Consider the following 22,904-nt stretch of genomic DNA (forward strand, 5'->3'; position numbering starts at 1 on the left):
AGGTCCCTAACAATACAACGAGCATCTATTCCATTTAGAGACCTGAGAGCTTTCTTTGGCTTAGTTTTTCTCCCCAAGCATTGGCTAAGCTAATAAAGCATTTAAAAATAACAGTCTCTCGCCTTGTAGAGACTCCACATAAATACTACTCTGTCTTCTTCGAAGGGCCAGATTTTCTACATGGGAAAATCAATACAGTTTCACTGATTAAGGATCTGGCCTTAGAAGTTTATTCAATGCATTAAAAACAGCCCAGTACAACATACGCCCTGGCAGTAGAACAGTTCTGCAGATTAATATTTGAAGGAAATTTTGGCAATAAAATAAAAGCCCTGTTTTGAAATGCTGCCATTTTTCAATCAGTGCTGACCACCATGGATTCTCCTCTCATAACCTGTACAGCTGCAGCCGGCGTTTCGCTGTCGTTTTCATCAAGCTTCAGTGCAGCATTGTCCAAGCCAGCATCGCATGGCTGCGGCACGGTGGTGGGCTCTGCAGTCCGAGTTGGAGTGGAGCAATACAGGATGAAGCCCACCATGATGATGACAAAGGACAGGATATAAAGACCTGAAAACTGGCAGAGGAAAAAGATGCGTTAAGTCTTGTCTCATGTAAAAAGGTGCAAATGCTGCTGCCTTCTTTTAAGAAGGTAAACTCTACCCTTTCTCTTAAATATATTTTAATAAGCATGATCTCACACTCTATACTCAAGTCTGGAAATTAAAATTCATCAGATCCATTTACCTACAGACTCAAGCTGCTGTTGTCCTCTGCACCTCCTTCCCAACACTGTTAGGCAGGGAGTATCTATGAATCCCAGCAGATAGAACTAATGGCCCTGTGCTGATACGTAAGGGAAGCTTTTATACATGTGAAGGCTAGAACACTGCTCCCCAGATAATTTTGTTTCATCACAAATATTTACCTCCTAGCAAGAAATGAACCTCTCCCTCCTACTGCAAGTCACCAAAGCAGCTGGCTCTCTGCACAACTCAACCATCTGCAGGGCCAAGTAGGTAGGAACAAAACTAGTTTGCTCCCTGTCCCCCACAAGTCCTTGAAGAGAGGAAGACTATGGCACCTTTTACAAGGTGGGTGTCTATGCACCTTACTGAAAGTGAGGAGTTAGTGTGTGAGGTAAGGACATGAATTGCTGAGGTATATCAGGCATTTGATTTAATATCACTCGCTTGCCTGTTGAAAGTCTAACAACTGCCAAGATTCATCCATCTTGAAAGGAAAATAAATGCTACCTTCATAATAACAGATTCAATAATACAAAGTGCTCAAGTTAAACACAGCCAAGAACACTTTTTCATCAGGTTTGTTAAAATTTTCTGCACTGTCGTTGCCAAACCACAGATTAAAAAGTAGGATGATGGACATAGTGCATCTTAAGAGAAACACAGAATTGTAGAGGTTGGAAGGGACCTCTGGAAATCATCTAGCCCAATTGCCTGCTAAAGCAGGTTCCCCAAAGTAGGCTGCAATATTTTGTACTTTCTACACAGCCTGACAAACTCCTAAATGTACCCAAATCTTGTCATTTCCTTGAAAAATATGTTATAGTTTGTCAAGCAGCAAAACTGGATGAAGTGAATGGAGCTGAAATGGCAGTAGATTGATCCAAAAGAGACTGAAAGAAATGCAAATGAGTAACTCCAACTTCTAGCTGGTAATCACTTGGCTAGGGAATCCCTGGAAATCACCACACAAAAGGAAAAGCAAGCTGAAGCACCTTCGACATCTGCCCTCTCTCCTTGGGTCTCTGTCACAGCACCTTCAGAAATTTTCCAGGACTGTGCTGCCAGTGAGACCTGGACAGGCTGGAGAGTTGGGCAAAAAGAAACCATATGAGGTTTGACGAGAGCAAGTGTAGAGTCTTGCACCTAGGGAGGAATAACTGCAAGTATCAGTACAGGTTGAGGGATGAGCTGTTTCGGCAGGGAGGTTGGACTAGATGATCTCCAGAGGTCCCTTCCAAGCCCTACAATTCTGTGATTCTGTGAAATTCCAGAGGCTGCTGAAAATTAACCCATCCTTGAGCAGATTCTGATTTTAGTCCATGCAGGTTATATCCCTTTATTTAATACCAAGCCAAAAGAATACTTGAGGTTTTACTGGAGGACTGTAACTCCATCTAGTGTCTGTATTTTCAGTATATCCTCTGTAAAGGAGTTTATTCAACAAAAATGTTTGGAGACCTTATTTAACATCTCTTGTGGGTTGTGACATTATTACTGCTCCCTTTTTTGTCTACTTCATTATTTCTAAACATAGGTACAAGTCCATATTTTCCAAAATACATTTTTGGAAGTGACTTAGAAAGGGTATTTTTTATTTAAGTACAGTTCATTTTTTTACAGTCATCTATAATGGATGCTCTGAAGTTCTGAGCAGTTTGGAGCAAAGTTTGGAAGGAAAAACAAGAAGGAAAGCTGAGCTGAGTTTTCCTGAAAATTAAAATCCAGTTGGGTCCTACCATTCCAAAACTGGTTCTCTATAATGCTGAAGAGAAAGTTACCACATACAAATTAAGTAACTTAAGCAAAGTTCACAAGCTTCCCGTTAAGCCTCTCCAGTCACTGAGTGACTGATCTGATTACTCCAATTGCTGTGATTTGCTATGTTCCCACAAGTGATTCTGGACGGAAAGCGTTGGGTGGGATGAAATGTTTTCAGTACCATCATTAAGCTTGAATAAGCACTACAAAAAGTATTCCAGAGAGCAGTAAAAGTAATTGCTTTTTGGACAGCAAGCAGAATAATATACTTATCTGCTTTTTTTTCTTTTTTTTCAGCTCCTTTAATCACTCCTCAGCAGTACTGAGAGCTTGAGTCTTCTCCTTGTTATGTTTGCAACGAACACATTATATTTCTAAAAGAAAATATTGATTCATGGAAATCAAGCCAAACTGCTTCTCTTTCAGAACAGTCAGATCTGAACTCTTTATTTGGATGCTTGGAGAGATGAACCAACTCAACCACAGAGCCCTGCACAGGGAGTACAACAAGGACTCTATCATTTACCTTGAGAAATGATTACTATCTCTCAATGAATGTACATCCCACAAAGCGTGAAATTGTTTCTAAAAATCTAAAACTGCCTAATGGAGCAATGCTTGGTAATTAACTATGAGTCCTGACTGACACCTGCCAATGATGACTGATACGAGCTACAGAAATTTAGAACTGTAAACAATTGTTCAAGGGCTCACCAAATGCTGTATCCATACTTTTGGAATAAAAACATAAACCACAGTGAGAGAGATAACTTACTTTATAGTAAAACAAGAAGAGTCCAAAGAAAAGACTGTAGAGATCTGCAGTCAGAATGCCCAAGTTGACTGAGGTTGCACTCGTAACTTTAATCACTACTGGCATGAAGCTGTACAGCCCAAACATACACAGGGCAAATACTGTGAACAGTAATGCTGAAAAACAAAGTGACAATTTACCCCTCTGGCAGAGAATAATCATCTCAAAGATCACTGATATTCTTCAGATGTTTCAAAACTCCATGTTTATCTTTCAGGATAAGGTCTGCTAAAATACACGGAACTGTAAACTTATGAAAAAACACAGCAAAAATACTTTTTTTCCAAGACCACCCATACTGCAAAAAAAATGACTGTATCTAGGCGAGATTGTTCTTGTTCTTTCCTCGTTAGCACAACAGCTGACTGGAGACATTTCCAATAACGTACAGTTCTGTTGACATCAAAATGTGTCACAAAACCAATTCTCCCAGTATTTCATTAGGAAGGAAAACAGAAGAATGTTCTTGCAATGTTCCAATGCCAAACACATTTGTGATTAAGCAAGTTGGACTTCTATATGGAAAATGCAAAATCTGAACTCAAATTTTAATATTCAACCCTGCACATTTTGTCTTTGCTGAGCACTTCAAAGTTTACAGAAAATAAATTTGTGACAATATAATAAGAATGCTGCTTACTATCCAGAGAAAGAAAATGATAACACCAGCATGTCAAATCTACATGATGATCATTTTTTCAGTGACCTGAAACGCACATAATTTTGCCGTACACATACCAATTTTCCAGTTCCACTGAATTTTCATTATATCCCTATGTTCCACAATGGCTCTAGAATTAGAGAAAAGATATAACAAGTAAAAAAGAAATAAACAAGCACACCTTCTTGAGTTCAGGTAGAGAAGTTAATGAGCAGAATATATAAGAAGCATTTTGATTTGCAATCCCTTAATTTATGCTTGAAATGTTACTGAATGGCACTAACTCCAAGACCTAACAAGCCTGAAAAAAAGACTTGAAAGCTGGAGTGCACGAAAGTCAAGAGCACTTTTACTTAATTCTTATGCCTTCTTCCCAGACTTTTTCATCCTTCAGAGATTTACTTCTATTTTATATACCATTTGAGAAAATCATTAACTATAATGATGAGAAATGAAGAACATAAAATTCATTAGTTAGGCTTAAGTGCATGTGGTCTATTATGGTTATTTGTAAGAGTATGGCCATGTAATCATGGTCTCGTTTTAAACTGAAGTTTAATACGGAAGACCTCTAACGATTACCTCCTAAACCTTTCCACAGAGAAAAGCCATTAAGAAATACGTTCCTGCAAGCAGTCCTCAGTGCACTGCACGTCCTCATGAAGGTCAACAAAATTGAAAATAAAGCCAAGTATCGTATGTTGCAGGAGTTGAGCTTTAGAAGTGCTGTAATAACAGCAGTACAAACAAAAAGAATATAAAATGAATGCTGATCAGGAACAAAAATAACATTCAAATAGAAGGAGTCCCATGTAGGCCAAATGGACAAAGAGATAATTTAACAAACACATCATTTCATTGAAGACAAGCAATCATCTGCAGAATAGTCTTAATTAGTTTTAAAATAAATATTAGATCCTTACAGCTGTAGACCGCTGATAATAGTCCCAAACAAGCCCACCATTCCTAGAAACTCGACTCTGCTCAGATTTTTCACAATGTATTCCTCACTCACATTAGATATGGCATACAAAGAAGCACCCAGAAGAACTAAGACATCTCCAATCACCACGTCACTTCCTGTACAGAAATATTAATCCACAATAAGGGCAATGCTGCAAACACTTTTTTAAAAACAACTTTCCTTAAATAGACAAGCAAATGTATCTCTACTATCTATTTTCTTAACAAGTAGGGGGAAAGGAAATGCCTACGTGCAAGCAGGTTGCTGGCTGACCCTGCTAACTGCTCACACCTCTGGCATAGTCTGGAAGGAGCTCAGCTTGACACTTACATCATATCCTAACCATGCCACTGCTGTAGTGTGGTCCAGTTCTTCTGCCAACATCAAACAGGAGAACTGGAGAAAAGTCCAGGTAAGAGATGCTCTATACTTTTATGAGTATCAGCCCTGATTCTGCCATAAGGCAAAAAAGCATCTATTCATTTGAGTCGGACCTGAGCTGAGTTTCAGGTTTACGGCATGTCTAAAGTAGGCACTCTAGATAGGTGGTAGCATGTGTCATGCTGTGACGTGTATGCACTGTGCAAGTGGGACTCGTTGTAATACAACAGTCATCAATAAATGCCATCACACATCAGCTATTCTGCAAGTCTATTACTGTTGTTTAAAACCTTGAATTGATTTCAGACTTCCTTCCCTAAGCCAGCTGGCAAATGCTGAAAAGATATATCTGCTATATGAGGGTAACCAACAGTAACAACACGCAAGTCACTGAGTAATGCTCAGTTGTCCTGCAGGGAAAGGGCATTTTTCTCCCTTAGAGACAAGATATTTGTGTCACACAGAATTAAAGATTAACCTGAATTTATCTTTGTACCTTACCTAAAGCAGAGGCCTCAGAATAATGCCAAGAAGGCTTAGCTTTACACTGCCTGATGATAGTAATGATACTTTCCTGTCCTGCTATTTGCTCACACAGAAAACTGTGCATCAGAAAAGTCTGCTCATAGGCTGACAGAGTGCAGTTAAGATAAGGTCTGAAGGGAGAGAGGTATCTTTTCTCAGACCATCTCACACGTGAAATGTGAGAGCTTTCAAGAGTAAGGCCTTTCATCAGGTCTGATAAACAACAGCAATGAAATTTCACACCAGTGTTTCCCTTTTAATCCCAATCTACAAGCAAACAAAATTTCACAACTCCACATAAACTGGTACCTCTCCTCAGCCACTGTCTTCCTGAAGAAATGCAAATAGCAGTGTGTCTTTCCTTTTTTTTTTTTTTTTTTAATAAAGCTACACCCATTCCCCCTGCATTTACTTCTCTTCCTCCTTTGCAAGTCAGAGCACTGTGGGAGCCACAACCTCATTTCTTCCCTGTGTGATGCAGAATTCCTTACCTTCACTGTCCTGCCTCCCTGCCAGAATGTCAGCACCCACCATTGTTCCGACACCCAGCAAGCAGACAGCAACAGCGATGAAATGGATCAGTCGGTACCTCGCACGGAGAATGAACCAGGACAAAGCCATCAGCACAGGAATCCCAAAACAATCCAGTAGCTGTGTGCACAGAGAAACGATTCTGAATAGAAGGCCGCTCCAAATCTGAGTTTCACTATCCTGAAAGCAAACACTCAGGACTTTATTTTCCATAACAATCAGATGTTACTGAAAGACACAACCCTTGTGGATTCATTTCAGTGCAGGAGGGACCACATCCACATTTGACCATAAAATGCATTTCAAAAGTGAGGAGGGGCTGGTGGGGCACTGCAGCCTGGAAGGAACTCACTAACCTGGAAAGTCTTCCAGTGGTGGATCTAATCAATCCCTGCAGCTTCACAGATTAGTGTTAGGACACTGCAATGAAGCCACATCGCTTCCCAAGACACCGGTACAAGGAGGTTGTTCACTGACACGTCCTTTTTTGCACCTCCCCCAACTCATCTTTCACTCCTCCTCAAAACTGTAATTAAAGTTTGGGGGTACACAGTGTTCAAACCCAAAAGTACTGAAGAATACAAATGATCTAATGTTGCATCAAGGCAAACAAGGCAAAAAACTGCATGTATTGTTTTGTTTTTTTTTTCTCCAAGTGGATCCTCCCCAAAAAGCACTGTTAATGTGCTGGAAGACGTGCAAAATTTGTGAAAGAATAACAAGAAAAACTGCTTTATTAAGTCACCTTCCCAATCTCCCAGCTTCCTAAAATTATGTTCAACTCATCAATGCTTTTTCAGTTCATCACTGTTAAAGCTGACCCTCAGTCAGAAACAGGTAATTCTGTGATTTATCCGAGCCACTGCAGCAATGACACATGAGAGCAGGAGTACAGAAGCATTTCAGATGGGCGTGCAGACACTGACCTGAGAAGATGTCTGCACTCCTTGGTAAGCAATGACACTGACTTCTGTTCCCTTTCTTCATTACTCCCACCCTGTGTGTTCCTAAAATCTTATACAGATTTGCCTCACTGAAGCTATACTCATTTCTCCCTTGTTGCAGTGGAAAAAAAATAAACAAGAGCTAGCTGTATACCTAATGCAGAAAAAATGAGTAGTGGCACTAAATGGACATAATGTTCCAGAATAACCAAATAATATCAAGAACATTCAGCTAAGCATAACTGGTTCAATATTTAATTCAACAAAATAGACATTGTTCTCTAATTTGACTACGGAAGAACGAAGTGAATTTTCTGACCCGCCTCAGTTCAGTTGAGCACCATACAGCCAGATTACAGCACAACAGCAGTTAGCCTTCCCAAATCTGCTCACAAATTAGCCTTAAACCCTTAAAACCTGACCTCCTAAAATCAATGTCAAAGATGGGGTCCAGGTCACTAGGACCATGGCAGAAGCATTACAAATCAAGGCAAGAGACAGCAGTCATTCCATGGTCAGCTTTTGTCAGCTTCTACCTACCACCATAGTTTGTATTCATTAGTTCAGCCACTGCCCACAAGGATTTCAATAAAACAAACTCAATAAAGCCTTTGAGAGATTGAATTTTCATAGTTACAAATATTAAAGCCTTACCAGCACATCACTAAAGAGGTTGTTACAGATTAAATCCTAATGGGGCTCCCTAATCCTTCCACCTTCATTCTTTGGACTGTCTCCAGCTAGCCCAGCTTGAGAGGCTCACATAAAGGAATGGGCACTTGCCCAGGCTGTATTATCAGATGTCAGAACCACACAAGTTGTAATACATTGCATCATGTATTTCAATACAATTTTGTTCTATTGAAAAAATAATACGCAGTGAACTTCTGCCCTTTTCTCTATCTCAACTTTTGTCTAGGCTCAAAAAAAAAAAAGAAACAAACAAACAAACTTAACAAAAAGCCCTACAATCTTCTGGGACTTCCTCCTAATTTGACTTTTTTGAGAAGCATCAAGAGTCATTTATCTGTTTCATCAATTATGGTTCAGCTCTCATAACTCAAGATTTTCCACTTACGGTCTGAATCAATTCTCAGGTGCAGGAAATGTATTTGAAAGAACAGAGTCTACAACAAAGATTTATCCGATGTGAAGGAATACTACAAAAATACTAATTAAAAAAAATGTTTACACAGACATCTCCCCAAGGTAGACATCTCTGTTAATAAGTAAGCTTTCACTTCTCTGTTTATTGAGAAGTTACCATGTAGATTTCTAACTTCCAAGCAGTTTTCCAACCCAAACGGAGAATGGAACTAAAACATTTGGGAAAAAAAATATTTGGGATGTAAGGATGAAGCAGATAATCAGCCATGACCTCTTTCAGTAACAGCAGATAGGAAATTGTTGCAACCAGACCAATAATAACATGTTTTAGAGCTACAGCACCCTGGTTAGTGGACTTGCAGCCAAGACATACAGTCAGCAAATGATGAACACCACACACTGGCAGTGTATTTCAGTGGGCAATTACATTCAGTTGCAGAAAGAAAAAATCTGATTTCCAACTACTGGATCTCACCTTCCTTTCATCTACCACATTACTAAGCTCTTTGGTGGAAAATGCTCTCTTCTGCACAGGATCAAGATCAAAGAGGTGCAAAGCAGAAGCAGCATGAATTGAGTCAATGGAACCATTTAAAAGAATAAAGTTTATTTATTCAGGCTTTATAACATTTATGGCAGTACTGTGGTACTGATTACTACTGTCAGCAGAGCCTCAGCAAACTCACCTTACTCAATTCTAGCCTGTGTTTTAATATGGGGAAAAAAAAACCGATAACATGTTGATTTGATTTATGAGTGCTTTGACCCAAGCCAGGCTTTGGCCACGCTGCTTATAGGAAGGTTTTAAGGGTAGAGTGAGTAAATCATTAAAAAATGTTTTAATACATGGTTAATCAATTATCATGGACTGCAGGAGGTCATTGGTTTGTTATAATTGCTGGCTCCAGGCAGCTCTGAGAGCACTAAAGCTCAGCAGCTCACCCTGCATGCTTCCCCACATGGATCCCAACAGACAGGTTCCTGCTAAGCACCAAGCACTGACTGTATTTTTCTCCTGTTGAGGTTCATACTCTTCCACAAACTGATATTCTTGCTATAAAATTTCTCCACCTGGATTATCAACAGAGAAAATGATAGTTGTGCCAATAGCAGTTTAACAACATGAAACCTTAGCTGCACCACTTGTTTTGCTATGAAATACGTGGTCAGACAGCAATACAGCCACATCTTCCCTCCAACCTGGAGCACACCAGCACTGGGGAAGACTCGGCCACAGCCCAGCAGAAGGAGTTCCAGCTGTGCACCAAAGCCTTTTTCTGTATTTACAGAGAAAGGAGAGTTGTCACTTGATGTTATCTCTAAAAATCTTCCACACCCCTCCCTGCAGTGCTACCTTTTCATAACTAAAGGAAAACAAGCAGGTTTGGTTTTTTCCTGTGTTTGTGTGAAAACACATGGAAGTCCCTTGCTGAGCGGAAACCGATCTTTGAACAAAAAGGCAGAGCTGAGAAGCTCCAGCCAGCCAGCTGCAGCTATTCTTCCTTACTGTCTATGGAAGATACCGTGGGAACAGCTTTACTACTTCTGAGACAGATCGAAGCCCTGGCATTTTTAGCTCTAAAGCATATGATCAAATAGTGTCTCAATTATCAGCTTAGCTTGATCTTAAGCCATGTCATTTTTAAGTCCATAACTTCTGAGGCATTATTTGTAAGTAATTAAAGACTTAATGAGCTGTAATACATAATCATGAAGTGGCAATGCGACAAGAACAACCCAGAAGGCACATTACCTTTCCATTAACAGCACAAGAAAACACTAGTACAGTTCTCTGAAGGGAGCCTGCACCACAGGTGTTTATTGCTTTATGGGTATTTCTTTCAAATATTAACCCTTGTTACTTAGACTCCAGAATAGCAATACCTAAGCACTCCTTTCCAACTAGCACCTAATTCTGTATGATACATTATGCCTTTATGTAGGTAAACAAGGCCAGAACCCAAGACACAAGTTCACAATTGTTTAGAGCAGGCATAGGCTGGCACAGCTAAGTCACCTTCCACTCTTGATTCTGCACTGTCCCCTCCCTTCTTCTGGCAGAAACAGTTCATGCCTGTGAAGAGTGGCAATAACTGCTGCCACAGTCCTGCTGCTATTTCAGAAGAGATGTGCCCTAGTGCAGCAATGAAGTACCAAGCACTGCCACTGATGAGGACAAGACTGTCAACTGATATTTGGGCATACTAACCTCCCTCCCATCTCTTATAGAGAGGGTTTTGAAGTGCCACAGTCAAAAGTCATAGTGCTGGCCCCTCACCAGAAACACCAGCTGACTTCCAATATATCCTCATTGTAGGGTTACATCTTTCAAAGCTTCCCACTACTTCTAGGCAGATCTGCTCTACTGCCATTGGACAGAACCAAAGCTGAGCCAGCACTATCTGGTCCTAAATCTTTATTCTTTGACATGGAAAAAAAAAAAACAAAACCTGAGTGGCCATCAGCAAACTCTTAGAAGTGCTTTCTATCAAAATAATTAGAGTTCAACTCAAGAGTTGGCACAGGGTAATATCAGCCAATTTTCTCTGCTTCCTGGAAATGTTGCTCATGATGCAGGATGCTCTTCTCTGTACCGCAGAGAAAATAGATATTGAAAGGCTTTTTCAGGCTTAAATAGCCTCCATGCCTGTCCTATGAATCTCATTTCAGAAATGAGTCCAAAACTGCAATCAAAGCAACAGTTCAAAATAGAGATAGCAGTCCTTACCTGTACGCTTGTGAGAGTTGTGTATTGGTAGGCTTTTACAATCATGTAATTGGCCTCAACATCAGCCAGTCCCAAAAAGATATACTTCCACCACCTCTGCTTCAGAATTTGAAGAAGACTGTCACCGCCTGTTCAGAAGAGAGCAGTAGCCAATGTGCTTCTTTCAAATCAAATACTGCGCAAGAATCATGTTTTTTTAGAAGTTCTCTGTTTAAGAAAGGGATAACAAAAAGCAAAATACAGCCTGGGAGAAGACAGTATAAATGGTGAAAAGCAGCCAGTGTTCCAGAAGAATTATATATAAATTCAGAATCTTTAAAGAGTAAATACAGGAACAATATTAAACAGCCTCTCACTGAAATTTTTTTACAACAATGCTTATTTTCCCTTAATATGACACAGGGTTTGAAATCAAAAATAATATAAAACAAATATAAAGTGAAATCAAGTTATGTGAACATAACCATGAAACGTTCTCCCATGTGTTATTGCAAGGCAGGAATTTCAGCAGGAAGTAGGCCAAGTACTGAGTAAGTTTTTTAGTTTCAAACTGTAGGGGGAAAAAAAAAAGGAAGCAGAGCCTCCCCTGTTTTACGTACCAGTCCTAAATGCCAGCATTGTTGTATAAACTAGAAGAAGCAAAGAATAGTTGATAAAACTCTGAAACATTGGAGTATTCACTTGGTACTGTTCTGCCAGGTACTGGCTTGTAACAGCAGTCCCACAGATAAACAAGGACAGCATCTGGCCCAGAAGTATTGTTTTCAAAATATGCCTGTAAATATGAAAGACAACAAAGTAAGGTTAGAATTAAACATTCCAATTATTTATTTTTAATAATTGGTTATTTTACAGGGAAAAAGCCATTTTATAGATTGGTATTTCTCTTTTTTTAACCACCTATCAATGTTCTTCCATTTCACCAGCAAGCAGCAATGTGTCTATAGTGAAGGTCTCAACCACATGACAGCAAAAATTGGTGAGGCTGGTCCAAACCAGAGAATAAAGACTGCAATACACCTGCAAGCATCTCCACACAACTCAGCTGGGCATTCAGCCCAGTGAAGGATCTACTCTCACCACAAAAGATTTTGACACGTGCATCCTGAGTTACACCTCCTGTCCTCCACTGCCTCATCTCAACTTTGGTCAACAGGAATCCGCAGTGTGGCACAAACTGTTATCTCAGAACATACTAGAGCCTTTGCAAGTGAGATGAGACCCTACGATGAGCAGTGCTATGGAAATACACCAACATCAATACTTACTGTGGATTTTTTCTGCTATATTTTGTTACATTCTGGTGCAGTTGAGCATGGAGTTAAGAGCACATTTGCGCCAATGATCATGCTACGCTTTTACAATGCAATCCACAGCAAGAGGAAAAGCTCATGCTTTTGTAGTAGCAATTCCTCACCTAATATGAAGTGATTAGATGTTCTTACACAGATGCAAAGCTTGCTGTATATCCTTTTCTTAACATTGAAACCAGTGTCTCACCACCCTACTCAGTGCCTGCACACTCACAAATAACATACAGCGAGATGGCCTCAGTGCTGCACTGCCTGTGAGGGGCTGTTCGCATCTGATTTGTTTACCCTGAAGACTACAGATGACAATTTATCTGGCTGCACAACGCAACAAATTTGTAGCTAAGAAGTAACTGAGCAAGGAAAGAGCATCTCATTAGGATTCTGCATCTATTCTGTGCCCACAGCTCTTCACTGACAACAAACAGCAAGACATCCCAAACACACTAACAAAAAGTAATACCACTTGGTTTTTTTTCCAATGTGTGTGTGACTTGAATGTAGTAATTACTGGGTAATCCAGCCACAATGTGATCCAGATACAATGTGCAATCCAGCTGCCAATATAATCTACAAGAAGGGTGTGTTCTGGGAAGCCAAAGCCAACTCAAACAATGCCTCCCTTTGGAAGCAACACAACTTCTTTACACAGATTGAAATTCAGCTACATGGAATTCATTTTCAGTTCAGCCTGATCTCAAAGTTCACCTGACTTCAAAAATGCTGCTAAACACATTTCTTTCCAAATCCACTCAGATGAGACAGCAAATCTCTGTCAAGTCCAGTGGTGCTTCACTGCCAAAAGAGACAAGTGACACATTTTGCTACAGCTTGTCTTGAGCACTCCAGTAATGGTGCACATACACTCTGCAAGTGTTCCTTTATCTTGTGACAATCTTGTAAGATTCTGTCGAGCCTTGTGTGAACGCCTGGTGCATGAAAAACCAGTCTCATTTTTAGCAGTTCCAATGAAGTAAGCAGAGACCATGTTTCAGCTAGAATTTTATCATGGCTACTTGCTCCTGCCAGAAGGAGTGAATGTTGAAAAAAATAAATAAAAAGCAAGAAAAAAAAAATCTGTGAAGCTACCCTGCTTCTGTAATACTGGATTTCTTTTTAGTCTGGCAAAGATCTGACTGGACCACTTGGTGAACATATTAGCAAAGATTTTGCACGCATCCTAGTCCTTCCTTCAGACTGATGCAGAAACGTCTTTTTTACATTCACCTGAAGAACTCAGGCCACCCAGCACCACTAAGAAGAACATAACATAGGTAAGCTAAAGTTTCAAAGATGAGATTTCCCCTCCTCCCTCCAAGCAGGCTGAACACTGCTCCCAGCTCTCCTGTTGCCACCCTGAAGGTTATGAGAGGACAGAAACCTCACTACAATATAGAGGAGGAAAAATATGGTGACCAAGAGCAATGGGAAACATGGTTTCAGCAGCATAGGCAGGACCACCCCGCAGGCCAGGCCCTATTCAACATGGGCAAGCTTGTCAGCACTCTCACAGGCTCTGCAAAGTCATCCTTGCACCTCCCCAGCATCCTCACTTCTCTAGAGCAGAGGTCTCCATATGCAGGCAGCATTTTGGCACACTGGATAACAATCATGCTCCAGTGAGAAGTAAATCTGCTGCCACTAAAATGTGCTAACAGTTGATTACCTTCAACCACCAGTTACCAAAATCAGGCCAGTTCTCAATAGGGCTGACCCTCAGCTACTCTAACAACTAAGTTTCTCCATCTTAAAACACCCAGGGAATTGTAATTGCTCTCCCTTTGTTACAGTGGGAAGAGCAGTGGGCCCAGAACCTGCAGAGCTGTTCTGCTGGTGGTTGCAGCACCAGCAATGAATGCTGTGTGGTTAATGTATGCCAAGGCACTCCTACCACATTCCCTTCTGCAGCACTCCCACTGCTTCACTCTCTTTATTTTTCTCCATTTTAACTCACGGATTTTCATGCCAAAATGAGCTTCTTCAAATTGAGAAGCCAACAGCACATTCCCAGTGCTCGAGGCAGCACTTCAACACAGTTAAGGCTACCCACACTTGAACGTGTGCTCAGGGGCTCTCCTTGTGCTGTACTAGTTCAGTGCCCACCAGATTTACAACGCAAATTAAATAAAACACCTTTACACAAAGTGTTTTGGCCTTTGTCAAATCTTAGAGTAAAATTTAAATCCTGTTGGTTACACTTTGCAAGACAAGTTATTTCATCAGAAAAAAGCATGCAAGACATCAGTTTCCATTCATTTCATGCTATAGCTATTGATTAATGTGATTCTTATCAATAATTCATGGAGTTGGCTTGTTTTTGAAATATTATTAATAATTAACTCTTCCATGCTAGAAATTGGTCTTTCCTTTTTTTCTTTTTTAATGCATTAGTAAGGACTAAATCACTCTGGACTACGATGACACAAAGTGGTCTGAGACAGCCTTTTAGTTACAGTTCATTTTCTGATGGTGGCAGGGTTTTTTTTATTGTTGCCAGAATTTTTCATGTTTATCTGTTGGGTGGTTGGTTTTGATTTGCTGGGCTTTCCTTTGTTTTGTTGGCTGAGTTTGGGTTTGGTTTTTTTTGTTGTGTTTTGTTTTTAGACTGCTTGGCAAGCAGCTATTCAGTTATCGCTTCTCCTCTCCCTTTAGGAATCATGGGCTGATTTAGGTTGGAAAAGAGTCTCAGATCACCAAACTGAACTGACAAACTGTCAGGCCATACATCCTATCTGAACATTCCTAAAAGAGGCTGTGAGCCATTTTTGGAACAAGTTAAGATTTGCCACAACGTGCTCCAGAGCCAGTGCTGCTCCCACTCAGCACATAGCTCTCAGCATCACAAGAACACCAGGCTGCTGCTCTGTGGCTCTGGGGGAAATGCAGCAGAAAAGCACATCAAAACATCAAAACATATTCAGCTAATAGATTAGAAAGTTAAAGGAACTCTAATAGGCCCATTGCTAACAGTTTTATTGCTTACTGTTTTAATAAACTCTAATTTTAATTTTTTTCCCCACAAAAAAAAAATCACTCTTTTCAGAAATTAAAAATGTTATTAATGCCACCAGTTAAACACTAACAGGTAAAGCCTGGCAACACACCTCGTACACACAGCATTTACTCACATTTCAGCTTCAGCTACTGAGCTCTTCCTGAACAAGGGAAACAGAAACAACAGACCACTTTGTTTGAACAACTTCACATTGCCATGTGAATTGGTACAGAAAACACAGGTGCAGGATTTCCAGTGTTGACCTTTTCAGTGTTCCAGTGTTCTGCTTTGAAACTGAGGCCAATTAATCTGTAAAAGGCAAGGAACTGGAGCGGAAAAACAACAATAGAAAAAAAACGTTTTGTTCCAAGAACCAGAAAGTACATCTCATATGGGTTTCAATATGTACTTTAGGCAAAAAAAAGTCCATTTAGTCTCCTATATGTGTTAAGCCTATATGATTCTCATCTCTAAATCTCAAGGGGATGAGCCTCCAACCACCCAGAAAAAACATTACAACTCAACTCAGAAGCACAGAGAAGCCTTTGGAGAAGGCAGACAGAGCTCTGTTATCTTTGAAGCAGCATCTAGACTCAAACAGAACAGCTCAAACTGGCAACACCACCAGTACCAGTGAGATTACCAAGCAGTTCCTGCTAGCTCCATCTTGCATTTTGGGGCACTCCTGAAATGCAGGAGGTACACAAAACTTATAACTAGACAGAGAAAGACAGGTTTCACCCTTTAGAGGTCTGTACTCGACCAGCACGGATCCCTGCACATCCCAGCCATCACACTCTGGATTTCAAGAACAAGGCTGGCAGGAACCAGCACTTCCCCATGAGCTGGGATGCACAGCACAGTGCTTACCTGAGACTACGTCTGGAGCCCCAAAAAGCCTTCTAAACTGATAGCTGTTTATTTTCTCCCTCAGAAGCAAACTGAATTTGTAAGTGAATGGCAGCTTCCGAGGGCTGGGGGAAGTAAGAGGCACTGTACGCTCGCTAAGGCAGCGCTGACAAGTGCAGGGACACGGCTCATGCCTGCACCGCTTGCTTTCCTCCAGTTTTCAGTTTTCCAGTGCTGCCACGGTGAGCGATACGCATTAATGGGACTCAGCCCTGAGCTAACTCCAGAGACGCGTAGGGAAGAGCCTTTCTAGGCTCTGCCTTTCTAGGCTCCGCACTTACAATCAACTTTTTTTTTTTTCTGTTACCATCTTCCCTCCTGTTTCCCTTTCCACAACTCGCCCTTTGCCACAAAGTTGATCGAGACGAAAACAGAATAATATTAAGCCAGAAGTACTACAGTAAAAAAAAAAAAAAAAAAAATTTAATAATCACGGTGCAGAGCAGATACGCGAGATTACAGCCCCAGCTCAGCCAACCCGCGCACACCGCCGGCTAACTCGGCACCCCTCTACCACTGCTACGCCGTAGCTGCGCACACACGACTGCCCGGACCCCTCACCCCCCCACCCCGTGCTCCCCGCCCATCCACGCGAGCCCAGCACAGCCCGGCCGCGCTACCGAGCCCGTCTCCCCCGGATGCGAGTCCGGCTCCACGTGGAAGCAGCGGGCCGCGGACCCACCAGGTGCACAGCTTGCCGCCCAGCAGCGCCAGCAGCCGACGCGGAGCGGTAGCGGCGGCCCCGGGCGGCGGCGCCTCGGCCTCAGCGGCAGCAGCGCGAGCAGTCACCTCAGCGGCCACGGCCGCCTCCATGGCGCGGCGGTGCCGTAACCCTGCGCTCACCGCGCGGGAACGGAACGAAGCGCCGCGGCCCAGACGCGGCAGAGGAAGGGCGGAGCCTCCGCCACACGCCCAGCGGAGCTTTGTGCCCGCCGAGCGGCCGCCCCGGGGAGGGGCATGAATCCCGTCCTGCCTCGGTCCCTGCAGTTACCCCAGACCCCTTTGATTTTTCCCACATTTCTAGTCAGCCTCGAGCTCCTCCAAGCCTTGAGTCCCCGTCTGTGGTGACTGGTGCCACCCCTCAGGATGTGTCCTGCCCTGGTTGATGTCACCCGCATCTTGGCAAAGAGCACTCAGCTCACCTGCAGGAGCCGGAGGCATTTTGCACCGTTATCTTAGTGACGCTTCTAATGACACTCTGGCTGCATCACAGGTGATGGAGTCAAACCCGAGGCTCCTAATAAAAAATAATGGGAAAAAAAACAAAAAACCCTGCACGGACTCTCTCAAGAAATCAGCATGTCAAGGATAGCCTCAACGCTGTCACAGTTATGAGTCAGGTAACGCTGGGCATGATTTTCCACAATCTAGAATAAAAATACGATTGCAAAGCTGAAGCAGAAGTGCCAGACATCACGTATGTTGTCACAACTGATCTCCGCAGCCGCTCTTCTCTTTGCCTTTCACGGTGTTTCCCACACTTCTGCCATCTGCTGATTCTCGAGGTGGGGAAGTGAGGCTCTGGTGCCTTTTGTCTCCAGTTAAGCTCTTCTCTGGGATCACTCGGCCCAGGTGGGCTGTATCTTACAGGTTGATTTGTTAGACTTCAGGACTAAGTTCAGTTCACAGTGTGATAAACACTGCTATCTGCAGAAGGTTTTATGACCTGTGGATAAGCGCAGCCATGAATGCAGAAGTATCTGAGATATCTAACCATGACTTTGTGCTCCTGCTTCAGGCTCCTGCTTTTACCATGTTCGCCGTGGTGTGCCCATGCCTGCACGTTCCAGATGTCATGCATCCTGCTGCCTTGAGCAAGGTGCCAGCCATGTCAGTGGCTCTGGGAACACCTTCCACTCAGCCCAGGAGCTGGAGCTATCACTGCCTTGTGCTGCCACACCAACAGAGACTACTTTTGTTTAGAGAATACATAAAAGTATTGGCACAGCCATACAAGTGAGACACCTCCTGTGTAGCCATACAAGGTGTACCTCCTGTCTTCATCTGCTCAGTGTCCACGGCCAACCTTCTTTATCTACAAAAGGAAGCACAAAATATCATGGGTTAGTCTGAAACTGCTGAAGTGGTTCCAAATAGCAAGCAGAACTGTGAGATTTTTTTACTGTATTTATACCACTAGAGGTCCTCCATGGTCAGATTATGATTTCTACTTTTATTTTTTCTATATATATTTATGAGTGCTGAATACAAAGATTACTGTCTACAAATAAATTTATTTTCTTCCCTGTAATAGAGAAACAGAGTGATTTTCCTTGTTGAAGCTTTTTATGCTAAAAAATAGAAGGATTTTTTTCTAACAGAATCTTTAATAGAGATTTCTGCTTTACTTTGAAATAATATGTCACTTTTATTTTTTAGTTCAGCAATTGCACATGTAACATTTCTGTTTTTCATTACTTACACTATTTCCTCACCATAACTTACTTTTCTCTTAGAACTAACAAGACTAATGACTCAAATCAGGATAAGCATTTAGACAATTGAACAACATAGAACGTAGATTTGTCTGCTGTTTCATGATTGCCTTCCTACTTTTCCAAGTTAAAAGCCGGTTAAAAATGTTTGAAATCTGTTTGGAAAAACTGTGCAACCTTGGGAACTTGAGTAGCAGGACTGATGTTAAATTCATCTCTATGAAACACGATAGCACTTATCTGGAAACTAGTAACAAATACTTGTAGCATATGCTCATTATTTGGAAACGATTAGGAACTAAGACAAAGAAGTACTTGCTGTTCTCAGGATGGCCATGAGCTAGAAATGTCTAGCAGCAGCACAAAGGGCACGCAGTGGCAATGGTCACAAAGTGGCACACAGGAGCTCCCTCTGAACACCAGGAGCACTGCTGTGCTGTGTGGCTGATAGAGCACTGGCACAGGCTGCCCAGAGGCTGTGGCGTTTCCTTGGAGGTCCTCCAAAGCCGCCCAGATGTGGCCCTGGGTGCCCTGCTTTGGGTGTCCCTGCTGGAGTAGAGGCTGGAACAGGTGACCTCCAGAGGTCCATTCCTACCTCAACCATCCTGTGATGCTGAAATCCTGCAATCAGCTGGAATCAAGACAGATATACTGGCTTATTGACAGTCCTGGAAAGGCTTCCGAAACATGGTGTATGTGCTAGTTACTCATATTGAAGAAAAATATACAGAAAATACAAAAGGATCTGCAGGAGACCATGAAAGTATGGCTGCCTTTAGTTGGACAATCAGGCCCTGAAACGGATGCTCTGAAGGAGCAGAAGTAACAAGAAAATAATAACTCGGGAGCCAAGCATTCACCGCTGAGGTCATCAGTGTTCTGAGGCTGGCCTATTCCTCTGAGCTGTGACCCCTGGAAAAAAAATGAGGTTATTGTTGCAGACATAGTGCCTCAGAGGCATGAGTAAAGAAATATGAGCACTAATTTCAGTCATAGTCAGCAAGATCTCAAAGGGCACTTGGCTTCCCATTCAAGCACAACTGCCTCCAATGTTCAGCCCTCCAGCCCTGGCAATAACATAAACAATACTAAAAGAGCCAAGGGGCAGATGGAGATTACAGCCTCCCTGGAAAGGCAGACATAACAAAGCCCAAGGATCATCAACATTTGCATCTTCTTAGAAGAACATGCTGATAGCATGACTTTGTTCCAAACACTCTGTCCCAGAAATGGAGAAAACTGTTTCTCAATCCTCTAGTAGATGTCTTTTACTTTTAGAAGTACATCCTTCTGGTGGATGCATGAATAACATTTAACACTTCCATCTGTGCAGCTGCAGCCTTTAATAAGACCTCTTCAACATCCATCTTCTCTTCTTTGGACCAAATAAACTAGTCTTGAAGTTCATCTCTCTAATGACTATGACAATAATGCCTGAAAAGACACCTGTGTGGAGTCATTGGTGAGCCTCAACCATTGTAAAAGGTGAGCCACCCTTTACTTACCAGTAGTCTGTGTACCATCTATATAAAGCCTCACGGAAATATACCATCCTCCATGATATCTCCTCTGAATTCCGCCCTACACCAGGGCCCCACCCAACCTGGGCTTGATTATCCCCAGGGATGGAGCATCCACAGCTTCCCTGGGCAGCCTGCATCAGTGTATCATTACCCTCTGCATAAAGAATTTCTTTCTAACATCTAACCTATTTTTCCCCTCTTTTAGTTTAAAGCCATTTTCCCTTGTCCTATCACTATTAGATAGTGTAAAAAGTCGGTCCCCCTCTTGTTTGTAAGTTCTCCCCAGATGTAGGACTCTACACTTGCTCTTGTTGATCCTGATCATATTTCTCTCTGTCCAGCTCTCCAGTCTGTCCAGGTCCTGTTGAATGGCAGAACAGCTTTCTGGTGTGTCAGCCACTCCTCCCAGCTTCGTATCATCAGCAAACTTGGTGAGTGTGGACACTATCCCATCATCCAGGTCACTGATTAAGATGTTCATCAACCCAGCACTGATTCATGGCTAACACCACTAGTTACAAGCCTCCAACTAGACTCTATGCCACTGACTGCAACTCTCTTGAGTTCTAGCAGTCAGCTCTCAACCCACAACACCATCCACTCATCTATCCCATACTTTCTAAGCTTCATTACAAGGATGCTGTGGGAGACAGTGTCAAACACCTTACTGAAGTCAAGGTACACAACGTCCACTGCTCTCCCCACATCTACCCAGTTGGTGATGATACTGTAGAAGGCTACCAGGTTGGTCAAGCATGATTTCCTCTTGGTGAATTCATGCTGACTACTCCTGATCACCTTCTTCTCTTCCACTTGCTTGGAGATGGCATCCAGAACAAGTTGTTCCATCATCTTTCCAGGGATAGAGGCAAGGGTGACTGGCCTGTAGTTTCCCAGATAATCCTTCTCGCCCCTTTTGAAGGCTGGAGTGACATTGGCTATCTGCCAGACCTCAGGCATCTCTCCTGTTCTCCAAGACTTTTCAAAGCTCTAACATCCCACATATGCAAAACCTTTTTTTTTTTCATAATGCCTACTCAAAAATAATAATAATAAAAATCTATTTAAATAACACGATGATCAATTTCCTCCTAGAAATAAAATACTTTTTTTCTAAGAACCTTTAATTTCACTGTTAAGTATTCAAAGATTTTCTTGTAAGTATAATCCTGTACTGTTATCACTGAATTATAGGTTTGACTTGTTTTTTGAAGACTTGAAGTTTTCAAAAGTCCTGATGGCTTTCTTGAAGTCCTAAAGACTTTCTTTAAGTGAAGGGAGAGCAGAAAACATTTCATGAAAGTAGAACAAAAGTTAAAAGGATTAGGTGTCAACCAGACTTGTGGAACGACATTCCATTCCTTGTTTTAATCTTGGCAAGACATTTCACTAATGAGTAAATGATGTAAGCTGCACCTTTAAGGTAACATTAAACTAGCTGAACTTTCACCATGTTGGAAGACACTGGAAGATATTTTGAACATACAATTTAACATATCATTAATATTTTTTGTTCTTTTAGAAGAACACAAAATGAGTAGGGCTTTGGTTTTGTTTGTTTGTTTGTTTGTTTGTTTTGGTCAACATGAGTCTCAGAAGATTTTACTCTTCCAGACATTCTGGCAAAGCTTAGCTTCCATGTTAGCAAAATGTTAATACTTCATGTGCTGGAGTGCTTTCCTATACATTTTTATTAAGATATGTAATCTGATGATTTTAGCTATTCCTTTTCCTATTCGTAGAACTGAAATTGATCACAGAATTCTCTTTATTTCACGGTCTTTATATAAACACATTAGTAAAATCAATATTATATTGAAGAACAGATAAATGAAGAAGGAACTATTCTTAGAGATTTGTTAGGAGGAGAAATTTTACAAAATAAACTGTTCCTGTCCAAAAGCCCACCTGTTTCATGGTCAAGTGTGCTCTCCAGTTCAGGATTTTATCTGATTTAAAACAGCATAACATAGCAGTGCTCTATGAAATTCAGTAGCCTTACCCAAAGATGTGCAACTTGTAACACTGACCAGAATTTTGTTCACTTTTTTTCTTAAAGCTTTTCCTTATGCTCCTGGTTGTCAGTCACGGACACTACAAGTTAGGTCTTTCCCCAGGAAATGCACAAGCAAAGTGTTGGTGTCGGGACTGAACGACCACATAACAGAGTGCTATGATTATTGCTTTGCCATTCTGTTTGAATATGCAATATGCCATACAATATATATACTTTCTATTATATCTGTGATAGAAGAAAAAGAATGTCTAGAGTGATTTACAGGATTTTTACTACAAAATCACTATTTCATGAAAGTTGTCACTTTTGTTCTGTGTCCACTATGTTCAGTTTTGTTGTTTGTTTGTTCATTTGTTTGTTTGTTCTGTGTGATGCCTCTTTGGCTTACAGGTTTTTCAGGCACACTATCCCCAGCCACTCAATCCACCAGCATCCCTCAGTCCTCCACTACTACTCAACCAACTGATAACACTAAATCCTTTGCTACAAAATTTGTGCCGGAACTTGAAGAATGGTTCACAGATTTAGCATTTTTGATGGATTTGGCCACTCATTT

The 22,904-nt window shown here is 41.6% G+C and overlaps 1 protein-coding gene across 1 annotated transcript; it reads right to left on the reverse strand.

Moving 5' to 3' along the window:
* Positions 1–207: 207 nt before the first annotated feature.
* On the reverse strand, positions 208–17,186 carry SLC35F2 (solute carrier family 35 member F2). The gene is made up of 8 exons (XM_065730055.1): positions 17,056–17,186; positions 11,759–11,934; positions 11,160–11,287; positions 6,341–6,500; positions 4,903–5,059; positions 4,057–4,109; positions 3,280–3,434; positions 208–574 (listed from the first exon to the last, which is right to left on the reverse strand). The coding sequence occupies exons 1-8, from the start codon at positions 17,184–17,186 to the stop codon at positions 356–358; spliced, it is 1,179 nt and encodes a 392-aa protein (XP_065586127.1). The 3' UTR covers positions 208–355.
* Between the last annotated feature and the right edge of the window lie 5,718 nt (positions 17,187–22,904).

This window comes from Cyrtonyx montezumae, unplaced genomic scaffold, assembly GCF_038088225.1.
Source record: "Cyrtonyx montezumae isolate F1298 unplaced genomic scaffold, pur_monq_1.0 scaffold_12, whole genome shotgun sequence".
Taxonomy (NCBI): Eukaryota; Metazoa; Chordata; class Aves; order Galliformes; family Odontophoridae; genus Cyrtonyx; species Cyrtonyx montezumae.

Excerpts from the sequence above, each read along its gene's own strand:
- SLC35F2 (XM_065730055.1), bottom strand. The coding sequence starts at position 17,186 with ATGGAGGCGGCCGTGGCCGCTGAGGTGACTGCTCGCGCTGCTGCCGCT. Across the intron at positions 6,501-11,159 it reads CAACTCTCACAAGCGTACAG|CTACTGGATTGTTTTGGGAT; the intron begins GTAAGGACTGCT and ends CTGTGCACACAG. Across the intron at positions 3,435-4,056 it reads TCAGTGGAACTGGAAAATTG|CATTACTGTTCACAGTATTT; the intron begins GTATGTGTACGG and ends TTTGTTTTTCAG.